The following is a 12,973-nucleotide window of genomic DNA, read 5'->3' as shown; positions in this document are numbered from 1 at the left end:
ACAATGACTGTTTTCTTCGGGTTTCTTGAAGTGATAAATTATCGATTTCACAAAAGTTGACAAAGCGCCGCAGGTGCTGAAAATCTCATCACTAAAGATTTTGATGCAAAGCGGCTTTTAGAGGCATTGTTAAAAATTGCTGGAATGAATGTTTATCACTGTTGGTATTCCACATTGTTCCTTAAAGCATGTTTTGTTTTGCAATCATCCCCACCAGTCAGGACTGACTAGACACAAATCCTGCCTGTCGCGCACACGGGAACACACACACACACACACACACACACACATACACACACACATTACAGGAAGCTGCCAACAACCACAACAGGAACCAGAGTTTCCTGCTGTCAGTCACTAAGCCTCCACAGTGAAGTGACTGGACACCTTGTCGCTAGATGATGAGTGTTTTCCTTTCAATTACCCCACCCATTTTTTTCCGGAGGCAGCCAGTGATTTACCCCAGCGGTTCACTTTCCCAGCTGCTCCTTTGACTTCATCACAGTTACCAATCACACACCGTACAATAAGTAGCAGTCATCTCTGCAGAAGCTAGCTCGCCTATAATCTAGTATATGTGAACATCCTGTGTCCAGTTTACAGTTTGAAACTTTACTTTCTTTTGGTTTATTTTCACCTTCTTGTGGCCTACATCTGTAAAGATGCTCTATTTTATAGTATTATCATCAAGTAACTAAAACCACTAAGGAGATTGCTGAAGGTACTAAAATTGGTTTAAGAACTGTCCAACGCATTATTAATGGATAGTGGTGAGCCACCAACATCATCATCGAGTAAGAAATGTAGTCAACACAAATCTTGATTGACGAGAAAGAAAAGAAAAGTTAAGATGTTGTTACAATTAAAGTTACCAAAAGTATCCACTTTTGGTAAGATATGCAGAAATCCAAATATGACAGGATATAAAAGGAAATTAATCCAAATAAATCTCGAGCAACATTTTCAGAATGCAGTTTTCCATATTTACATTTCCACTCCACGTTTGACTGATTCAGTTCATTAGTTACATTTACACATTTAAATAAGTAATGAGTAAACACTGGCTCGTAAATGATGCTTCTAGTTATTTGTAAGTGAAGAGAGCATATAAAAGTTTTGATTTTATAGCGATAGCTTCTCCTTGAGTGCACTTATTGCACATCACCATTGATCTGCCAGATTACTGTAATAATACACAAATGTCAGCACACAGCACTCTTTTGGCAATTACTCCACAATTACCAAACAGCGAATTAAAAAGCCTTTTGTATGTACACAGTTTACTAAACGGTGAAAAGCTTCCCTGCAAAACAAAATCTGTCACAGTGACCGCTACCTGCTTTGTTTTTAAGTTTATTTTTTAAACTCCGGACGCAAGTGTCAGAAATAAGCACACATGCAAAACACAAACTTCAGTCAGGGTTAGTAGATGTTTTCAAGCATCCAGACAGATGAAATTCTATCTTGGGAACTTCTTGTTTACTTTTTTTTTTTTTTTCTTTCAATATTCCCTCCAAGTGTGAGCTGAAGAGGACTCAGCAAACTGAAGAAAACTATTTTTGTGGCACACATACTTGTCACACTTGTCAGTAAACTCATTTACACAAGGCTGAGGCTGCATGCCCGCATGCATATGCACACTGTATTATGTAGAGCCTGATCAAAAATTAATGGAGCAGAAATGTCCTTGAAAGTTAAAAGATGCCTATGAATTTGCAAATGAGAAGCCAAAAATTGCTCTCCGCTAAATTGGAGTACCCTTTCTGCATTTCACCCTGTAATTTGTTGATTTGTCAAATATTCACACATGAATGGTTTCGCTGTCCCCTGTGGGCCACTGTAGGCAAATTGTGGCTGAACAGTCCTTTCCAGTGCATTCTGCGTTAGAAAAAAAGACAGGTTTTGGTCAGAAAACAATAGCCTGAAGAGAAAACATGAAAATAAGGCCAGCAGTAGAGGAAAATACAGCATCAAGACAAAAAAACAAAACAAAAACAAGAAACAATAAAAGCCCAAAAATGGAGCAGAAGGAGAATCTGCAGCATCTTTCTTCATATGTTGTCTAACCATTTTTTAAATTTTGAATATATGCAATAAAATACACCTTCTAGGTATCTGTTCTTACTTCAGACATGTAAAATCTGCACCTATCAATCCCACTGCCTCTGTTTACCTGCAATGCTTAAGTGCCCTGTCCACTGTAACATATGTCAGTTTTACTTATTTACATCCTTCTGCAAACTTGCTTATGGCATGAAGTGATTAGGGAAGACATAGAGCACCATAAAGCGGCGTTGATGGGAGTTTCCCACACAGATGTCTTAATGAAAATAATAAACAGTGACCGCAATAATGCTTAATGAGGTTAGGAGCACACAAAGAGGGGTGGACTTTTTGTAAAGATATATGAGCTGATCTGCTGGGAAAAACACAACAATGCCTGACAGCTCTTTGTGTTCTTTTGCACCTCTGTTTGAATCTCATGTAGTCTCCTAGAAAAAAATACCGGTGGTTACATTTTAAGAAAATTGCAGGTTCCAGCACAAAAAAGGGAGAATGCGTTTCTTAAATTTTAGCAGAAGCATATAATTTGAGAGAGACAGAAAAACTTAATTAAAACAAGCAAAAAAAACAAAACCACGGTATGAAACAAAACATGGCATGTATCATGATACGTGACAAGCATGCAAAGAACTAGCAAATGTCCAAAATTTCCTAAACTTTGGGAAATAATTAATCCGTTTTTTTAAATTTTAAAACACCTACTTTCATCTCTTCCAAACACTGATCCTGCCCATCTTCCCCTACGGCTCTGAAACCAAGACATTGACAAGTTTGAGGTGTTCTAAATGCATTGTCTACGACAAGTCCTTGGAGTTTCTATAAGTGATCACATGGGAAACAAAATCACTGGAGACTGTTGCCAGCAGCAACCAACTGGCAGTGACCAAATACATCAACGTCAACTTCAATGGTTTGTGCACCAGGTCAACTACCACACTAATTACAGCGTGCTCATTGGCACGTCAAACAAAAATGCCAAAGAAAACATGGACCAAACAGACTGGGGACAACTTAAAGGGCCAACAATTTGATCTCGAGCAAGCTACAACCAATGCCACTGATCGAAAGTCTTTGAAGAATGTCACTTAGAGAGCTTGACATCCTGCGGACCTACAGTACACCACAGTCGACCACCTGGACCAGCTGCCAGCTAGGACCCAAAGAAGAAAAGAACATTTTGAAACTTCTGCATTAACATGAAAAAACTGTTTTGATTTATCTATCTTGTCTATGGTTTTCTATGCTTTAACTTAAGGATGTCAAATTGTGTCGACTGTGGTTACAAATTGAGAAATAAATTTAAAATGTAAACTTCTGATAAAACTCCACAAGGTTTATGAGAAACTATTAATCAATCAAAATCCATACAGCGTTACTGCCATGGGCTACAGACGGAAAAGTTACCAGCATCAATAAAGGGGAAAATGTTTGCCCCCTTAGACAGTCAGCGTGGACTCTGTGCGTGCCTTCTCAGTGGGAAATTTACATTGCAATGCACCAGCTATGCATGCGCCCAGGCAGCTGACATCAAGGCGATTTCAAGTATGACAGGAATGACTACTCGGCCATCAGGTCTCCAGCTGTCTGTGTATGTGTCAGCAACCAAGTATAAAGGCTCGAGGCATGTGCGACTGCACTAAGTGAAGTTTTTCCCCTCAAAGCCAAGACAAGGAATTGGGACAAAATAGCGCCCTGTTTTTATGCAGAACTGCATTTTTCTTACATAGCTCTGAGAGATATTTGCAGACACTTGTGATTTTAAAATTAATGAACAAAAGAGTCACACTTTTATTATATCGTTTGGAGTTGCAGATGTCTTCTGCCAGTGTTGGTCTATGGGGAGAAATTGCTTTTTTCAGAGGAGGTTTGGAACTCAACGAGGCTCTGTAACTTCACACAGTCTGCTGCTTCATAGTTGAGTTGCTGTGGTTCTTAAATGCTTCCGCTTTGTAATAATTCCACTTAGAAATCCAAGTGGGAAGAAATTTCACAAACTAACTTGTCACAATGGTGGGACTCAGTGAGCTCTTTAGATTGACCCGCTCTTTCACTAATGTTTGTTAAGGCAGACCATGTGGCCAGGTGCTTCATTTTATACACCTGTGGTAGTGGGATTAGTGTGGCCTAATATTATTTTCTATACAGGGTGTGGTTGGTTGTAATTTTTCAGCTAGCTCTCATACTATTAGTGAAATCAGTACTTGGAAAAAATGCACAACAGTTACACAGAGCACACAAACTGTTGTATTATCATCTGTATTCTTGTTTCCACTCTTTCCCCCTTCATCACCAGCCTCTGATCTGTCTGCTGTTTGGTCCTGGGTTGTATTTTGCTCTTCTGACCTCATACGATATGGTTCCGACCTAATAAACCCACTGTTGTTCAAAAACAGGCAGAAGCCCATTTTAGCTGATACTTGGAGCCCCGGTGGATTTGTGACAATAGATTTTTTTTGTGTGTTACCTGCACAGACGGATTATGCTTTCAAATCTCAGGTATTAGTGGGCTTACCACGGGGATTACGCTTTGTACTTGATTCACGTTCGGTTCGAACAGATAATGCACCGGCATAGAGACAAGAACGACAAAAAAATTGAAAACTGATCAGAAGTTTGGACAGACAGCAGATACATTAATCATCTCAAAGATTCACCTTGCTGTCAAAAGTGGGTGGTTTTCTCTTTTGACCAAGTATTGCGTGACTCCAGCAGATTTGTAACACTTTTTTATTTTTCTGCTACTTTGTGTACACTTGGGCATTAATCCAAAATTGGAAGGCCTTTTTATGACATGAATGTGGAGTCTCATTAATATAAATTGATATTCTTGTCACATCTTGGAGACTTTGCATAAGGCTTCTTTAAAAGTCTCACATTTTAATTTAAAAATAGAATTTTCTTATTTTTGTCAACTTGTTGCTATAATGTGTTTAGCTAAAGCGAATTACTTATTTTATAGGTGTGTCTGTTACAGTCATTGCTTTTTCTAGTTAATGCCAAAATTGCTATTACAGGCATAGCCCATCTCTTTAGCATCTTCAAATTGCTTATCTGTTGGCCCAGATAATAGACACCAGCCTTAGGAGAGAAAATCCTCCAGTTTAGAGCCACAAAATTCAGGCAGTGATATTTGTCACTAAGCCATAATTAGGAAACAGTTTTTTGATATATGGTTGTAATTTCTAGGGCATAAGGTTAATTTTATCTCATCCCTCTGTCTCTCTCAGAAATTATATTGGATCTTTTGCTTCCTGCCCGTATCAGGTTTTTGCACTTATGGCAGATGAAGTTGCTGACCCAACTAGAGATGTAATTGTTGCAGTAAAGGCTGTACTTGCTCCTCTTAAGAAAAAAAGGGCTCGAGGCAATTTGCTCTAAAATATATGTACTAGTTGTAAACAGAGTGTAAGGTAAAGGTTTCCCGAGGGGGAACCATCTTTATGACTCGGTCTCGTACACCAGTTACTGACAAAACAAATGGTTTGGATTTATATTTCCCCTTTTTGATGGCACATTTCTGTCTCCACTCCTTGACTCTTCTTCTTCACTGTAGTTCTCATGAAAGCTGCAAAAGAAAATAAATAAATAAATTCAAAGCATTCTCGAGGTTGATGGACTGCCAAAGTGTCAAACAGTCTCAGGTTGCAGTAACTTCTCTTCTTGCTTGCTGACCTCCCTGCTGCTAGACAAGGGCTTGGACTTTACCAAGCTGTTGCAGAAGGGTTCTGCTGAGAGAGATATACAGTACCCTCTACACTATTGAACTGTCATATATACTAACCTCAACTAACTCACGCCGGCATGCTGCTGGGTAAGAATTTATCTTAGCCAAAGTGTAGAACCTGGGCCATGGATGTCTGAAAAATAAATGCACTTCACTGCAGCAGCAGGGTCTCTTAAGGTCAGCGAACACATCACTTCATTCTGTTTGTAGCATTAAATTCAGACTAACACTGCAGACACTAAATATTGATGTTTAGTGATGCTCTCAGCGTTACATGTTTTGATGAAAGGAAAAGAAACTTTCAGAAAGTGTTAAGAAATCAGGAAAAGTTGCACAAAAAAAGTAGTTGATTGATCAACTGAATGGTCAGATTTATCTCTGAAGTATTGTGTCAGGTTTTTGCTAGATTTTTCCTTTTTCCTAAAGACATGACTTTCAGATAATTAGTTTCCTGCAAATAGCTTTTTGGGCTGTCACTTTGTCCTTTGTCCTCCCCTTTTCCAGTGTCCTCAAACTGTTTGAAGGACACACTGAACACCATGTAGAGATATTCCAGGTTTTTGGCTAATAGTTAAAAATAAACTTTCTGGTACAAAAATATTATTTCATGTTTGTCAAACCATTGTATTTGGCATTTTTTCATAAATCCAGCTAAAGAAATGTGAACAAATATGCATGAGAGTGAAAAAGCAACCGATGTCTAAGGAAAAATGTTAAAAATAACTTTAAAAGTGCCTCAGAAAACCTGGAAAACTGTTGCACAAGACCAGTTTAAAACAACATATATGGCTCCTTGGAAGCAAAATATAAAGAATGGAATGACTCGGGACTTTTGCACAGTACTGCATTTTGATACATATGTTGCCAGTTTTCTCTTGTGTGTTGTTTTGAACTTCACTTCCTCCCCCGTCTCATTGTCTTCCCCGGTCATCACTTGACTATAAAAAGCCCTGGTTTGTGGCAATGTTACTTCCTGTCTTGTTCCAGTTTATATTCTTTTCTGTAAAGTCCCTTTTGTCCCAGACTTTTGGGTTACTTCTGCTCCTTACATCTTTGGGCTTTGTTTTTGGAGATCAGTTATTAAAGCTCGCTTTTTGTCGTGAACTATGTCTTCCACTTTCTACACTTTTTTACTGTTGGATTTATCAACAGTAAAAACATTATTACTTCATATACACATTCACACATAGCTTGAATCAATTTCACCCAAGTGCAGCAGACATTACAAAAATATATCTATCTATCTATCTATCTATCTCTCTATCTATCGAGATATATCTATCTATCGAGATATATATATATATAAATAAATGGAGTTTATCTTTTATCGCAGATGCGTTTCGCTGGTTCAGGCAAATTATCTTTCCTTGGGGTCAATAAACACATCAGGTCATAGTGGATTAATAGAAGAAAAACACCTTTGATTTGAGTCTGACCTCATTTGCTACAGCCTGACTCATTCTCTCTTTGTTTATGATAAAAGTGCCTGTAGCAGTTGTACATTCAGATGTTGTTTTCATTCGTATAACATGTGAAAGACCAGATTTATAACTTCAGGGGCTCTACTCTACTCCCACTTTAATATTGTTTTATAATACTGAAGAAAAATGAAAATGTCTTATTTTATATACGGTCTTCTTTTTGTTTCTCATTTCTATGACACGGGCATTTTAATAATGTACATTTGATCAGAAATTCACTGCCTGTTTTCCTGACATCGCATATCTTTGTATTCTTACGTGCTCAAAGTTTTTAGGTTTGTGTCTTGATGTCAAATTCTCCTTTGTGTGTCTTGCAGTTGGGCGAGGACACTTTCAACCGCGCTAAGTTGTTGAACGTTGGTTATACGGAGGCTTTGAAGGATGCAGAATATGACTGCTTCATCTTCAGTGACGTTGACCTGATCCCGATGGACGACCGCAACCTCTACCACTGCTACGACCAGCCGAGACATTTTGCCATCGCCATGGACAAGTTTGGCTTCAGGTGATGGAATGAGATCCAGTTTCACCACTCGTTTGTCTGAAACACTGACAGCCCACACATGGTTTTATTTGTCTGGTGGACTCTATACATGTCTTGCCAACTCCAATTATTGTTGTACATCATTCTTCTATGCTGTAAATACATTGAATTTAAATCTGCTAGTTCCTGCCTAACTGAATTTCCCCTACAGCCTTTGTTCTGACAGACAATCGTGAAAGAACAGTCTTTAATTTGAGTAAATCTCATTATACTTTGAATCCCTTGTCTGCAGCCTTAATTAGTATGAAAACTCACCACAGTTCACTGCTGCCAAGTTTGATCAGTTCGTACTAACAAGAGCACATGTTTCAGAGTGTAACTAATGAGTTTGGACTACAGCAAGTGAAGAGACCTTTGGTAACTGTGAAGCCTTTGTGCAAACTGAATTAGCTGGATGAGCCTATTATCAAATGTTATTACTGTTTCATTGCTGCTGTCTTATTTGCAATCGTTACTTTTAATTGAGTCATAATAAACAAAATATATGTGCTAAACAATTGTTAGATTTTAGGAAAATATTTTCCTCGTGATAAATTAATAATTTAGTCTCAATTCCAAACTTATTGGGGTATAGATTTTTTGCTTAGACTGCTCTTGTCTAATCACACAATTAATATTTTTGGTTTTTGGTGTTTCTGTTACATAAAATAAGGAAATTATCAATGATTATCATTCAGTGTATAAAATCTAATCGGTATCTTATAGAACTTTATGATAATGCAGAGATAAAACAATCATCAGGTATTGTAGGATGAGGACCCAAATGCAGACTCCAAGACAACAACATAGTCCCAACAAAAAAAACTCAGCTAACTCAAATAAGCCCAGGAAGTCAAAGAGTGAGGACACATGGGAAGTTTAACAGACTCTGTGGCAAAGACTTGGAGGAAAGACATGGCTATTTATGCACATAAGGTTTTCAGGGAAATGGAGACACAACAGACTCGCATTGAAACCAACAAAAAAACCTTTCAGATAAAAAAGGTAATATTTAAAGGAGACACAAAGGAGAAAAAGAAAGAGTTCACCTTCAAACTAACACATTTCAGAATATGTAAGTTTTACTTTGAAGGCAAATACTCTGAAAAAGTGCATTGCACAAGTTTCACTATCATATGTAGAATAGTTGACAAGTGTTTGCGGATAAGTTGGTGTCTTCCATGCAAACTCCTTCCTACATGGCTGGGGGATAGGAAAGGGAGAAAGAAATATGAAGGAAAAGAAAAACAAAGAGGAAGAGGGACAGTGAGAAAGGGCACTTAAAAATAGTGTGCAAACTCCTGGAAACTATTGTAGGCTGCTTGCAACCAATGCAATCAGCTCCCAAAAACTGCCAGCAATCTGTAGCAACTACTTGCTAACCAGTTGGAGAACATACATTTACCATAGTTATCAAAGGTTAACAGGGGTGCAAACAAGTCTGTAGGCCTGTGTGACTAGGGCCTTTGTGTTTTGGGGGGACTGGAGTCAGCTGTCATAAGGCAGAACGCAGGTAAACCTAGGACAGGTCACTTGCTCAGTTAGAATTACTGAATAATCCAACCGATGTGTTTCATTGGGCTCTACGTCTCTAATTTCTAATGCAGGATAACCCAAAGAGGTCCAGAGCCCTGAATGGCTGGGTCCTGTCTAAGCATCTTTTTGCATAATGACACCACACCTACCCTCAATTATCTAAAAGCACTGGAAGTATTGATGAATACTCTAAATATGGCCAGTGATGTGACCTGGCCATCCAAAAGCTGTCAGTCCACAAGAGTTATCCTACTGAAAACCCTCAGGGGCTCCTGCAGGTCCCTGATATAGTGCTCAATAAGCTAATGCTATCTGGCAACAAATACAATGCAGGTGGTAAGAAGGGCTGAAGCTTACATTTCTTAATAGCAATTAATCAGTAAAGACTTAAAATGGTTTCATCAGGTTTTTTTGGCTCCTCTGAAATAAAGAAAAGGGCATACAGTGAAAGGACAGCCTGGAGGTGAGAGTGACTGGAAGGTCAGAGAATTGATTGTGGTTAATTACTTATGTTAAAATGAGATTGTTGAAGAAAACTGATTCCAAGGTCAGCGTGGTCTGAATCAGCCTATCAACTCATTTGTTCAGTACTTCAAATTTAAGCATGTAAAAAGTTCATAAACTTCTAAGCTGTGCAAGAAAAAAATGCAGCAGACTCCAGTGACTTTTGAGCACATTTTTAAAGTGAGTACCTTTCAGTATTTTGGCCCTGTCGTTTTATGAAGGCAACTTCAGTCATTTCAAAATGTAAAAGGAGCAGACGTTTCTGATAAATGGTGGAAATGGTAAAAACACTAACAGTGAAAGTCAGGTCACATTAAGTGCTACTCCATTACCTTAGCACCTCAAAACACCAAACAGCTCTCTGAGCAGAGTGTGTCACCTTGAAGTCCATTTCATAACTCTGACTTTTTCAAAAGTATTGCACAAATTATGTGCTAGAGCTTCAAGAAAAAGGTTCAGAGGTTCTTTAAGCTTTTTCATATTTCTACATAACATGACCTGACATATCAGAGTTTCACTAAATTCTTTAGGTAGAAAAAGAGAACCTGATTTAACAAATTTAAAAGTATGTATAACACTTTTATGTGACCCTGTGCTTTTTATATCGGATCAAAACTGCAAGCCTTTATTAAGGTTGATTAAATGCAAAACAGTAAATTCAGAAACAGACGCAAACAAAGTCCAAAAGAAATACAGAACACAAGGTATTCAAGGAATAACTAAGGTTGCCAGACAGGAACAGACTACAAAAACAAATACACAGTATAACACAACCATGAACTGAGGCCTGAAATACAGACATGAGGTAATCAGGGGACACAGGCAGTGATGATGAGACACAGCTGAAACTTTCTTGTCTCTAAACAAGACAAAGAAGTAAAACTAAATATAAGAGAGAAATAACTTACAGAAAGGGAATAACTGAAAACACAGAATATAGAAAACTTGACACAAGACAGGGAACAAGAGTTCATAGAAGACAGACTGTAACCAAGACTCAAAGCCTAATGGGAACTGGTTGCACACGATACAGGGAAATACTGGAACAATCAATACCTAGAAATAAGAAACCGTAAATGCTAGTGAATAAAAGAAAATAAAAACCTGAGGAACGGCTAAACTCAACTACAAATAGCAAGGGCAGCTAAGCACCAATGGCGTGTCCAGCGGGGTGGCCTGGGGGGGCACAGGCCACCCCCCCAACCAGACTGGCCACCCCAGGTGCCACCCCAAAGGCAAAACAATAAAATTCAATCAAATATCAAATGTCCGATTATGTTTTCACGGTGAAGCTCAGATATCCGAGTGTAAGTGAATGCAGCATCGCTTCTGCACTATGCGCATCACAAAGGTAGGAGAGCCAAGCACGAAAGACGGCACTGCAGGAAACAATTTTTCGGTGAAAGAAAATGAGGACAGAATAAATGTCCCGGTAAGTAATATTAAGTTTGTTGAGTTTAGTAAACTTCGGTGAAATTAGAATACCAAGGAAAAAATAACACTTAAAGAATTATTGCAGCCGTGGAATATTTCAGACAGTATGCTACAGAGGGGAGCTAACATAAGAGTTATGAGTTATAAGATATAATCCAAGTCGTAACATTGCTGTATGGAGCTGCAGATTTGGTTGCAGGTTAACATAGCTGGACTGGCCATCGGGCATACCGGGCATATGCCCGATGACTTATTTTTTATTTTTTTTTTGTAATGGCATGAACAATGAGAGGTGGTGGATTGGCCAGATGCAGGTCGATGTGTAGAAATAACTCGTTGTTTGGTGGTGGCTATGACGGGGCTTCCACAGAGGTGGATGAGGGAAGGGGAGGCAGGAGGAGAGACCCGAAGCAGCCGCCAGTCCGAGTGTCAGGTGAACTGAACTTCAGGTAAGAAGTTATGACCTGCAGTCTATCTGGGTCAGATATAAACCAAGTTTAGGTGGAGTTTATTTTCATGTTGCTGACTTTTTACTGTCAGTTGCAATAACTCGTACTACATTCTAGCCAGTTTGACGGAGTTTTTATACAGCTGGGTGGGTGCTATGATGTTACTGATAGTGAACTTTATTTTATTCATAAGGTTAGTTAGTAGAGTTGCCAACGGCTCCTTAAAAAAATGGAATGGTCCCTCAATCAGAGAAAATATTACGCGTTTCGTATTGAGCTGAGAAGAGACACAGTTTGTCCCGAACTTCAGCTATAATGGAAAAAGACACAAAGCTGGAGTTATTCTGTCGTTACGCTGCACAGCTGCCTCTTCTCTCATTCTCTCCCCTGCCTCTCCCGTTTCTACTTCAATCATGAAACTGATCAATGATCAGCTGATCGTTTTTTCTCTCTTGTTTATTTATCGCCCACTTTGCCAGAAAGAGGAAACCAGCGGATGTCGCGCTAAACAACAGCAGCACGTTTAAGCTTGATCAGCTGTTGTTAGAATTTATTTAATATTAATTTCTATCAGCTGATGTTTGCTGGAGCCACAGCTGTAAAGCTGCTGGTCATGATGTCGGTTTGGATATGTGGTGAGAGGGAAACATGAAGATGAAACCAGGAGATGTCCTTACTGAATCATCAGAGCTGAACAGTGATGGAGAAACAGGTTTACCTTTTAGGTGACATGAATGAGTTGAAGGGAAGTTATGAACTGTTTCTGAGAGACAAATAACACCAGGATCCTTTTTTAGGCAGCTGACAGCTGGTAACTGTGCAGGGGTGGATCTAGCAAAGTTTTGCCAGGGGTCCATGTAGGGCATTAACAGGGAAAGATGGGCACAAAGAAATACTTTTCTTTCTTATTCTCATTTAAAATATCTAGCTTTTATTAAATAATTATCTGAATCTTACAACCAAAGTTTTTATCTGACGTAAAATGTATAGATGTTTACCATAAGGCAGCATAGAAAGTATTTACTTGCTTTCAGGTTTTATTCAAATGTTAGTCTTTTCAGTTGTTTCTCCACTTTTTTCCTGTTTCAAAATCACCAGTTTGTGAGAAGATTATCTTCTTTTTTTAACAGGCAGATAAAGTTTTGCATTGGCATTGGCTAATTTGTCAATTGTTTGTTACAAATGTTCATATTTTAATATTAAAAACTGTTTTTGCCCAAAACATATGTGCACTACATGGCAGTAAAAATACTATGCA

General features: G+C 38.6%; 1 protein-coding gene across 1 annotated transcript in view; it reads left to right on the top strand.

Moving 5' to 3' along the window:
* Positions 1-12,973, top strand: part of b4galt2 (UDP-Gal:betaGlcNAc beta 1,4- galactosyltransferase, polypeptide 2) — a 228,147-nt gene that overhangs the window by 163,148 nt on the left and 52,026 nt on the right. The window contains exon 5 of the mRNA XM_085388585.1: positions 7,587-7,774. Within this exon, the coding sequence (XP_085244711.1) occupies positions 7,587-7,774 (188 nt within the window). The remainder of the gene's footprint in view (positions 1-7,586; positions 7,775-12,973) is intronic.

Source organism: Rhamphochromis longiceps, linkage group LG18, assembly GCF_057381845.1.
Source record: "Rhamphochromis longiceps isolate RC_006_pf linkage group LG18, R_longiceps_female_GT1.1, whole genome shotgun sequence".
NCBI classification, from domain to species: Eukaryota; Metazoa; Chordata; class Actinopteri; order Cichliformes; family Cichlidae; genus Rhamphochromis; species Rhamphochromis longiceps.
Note: the sequence above shows the minus strand (reverse complement) of the source record. Positions and strands in the feature narration are given on the sequence as shown.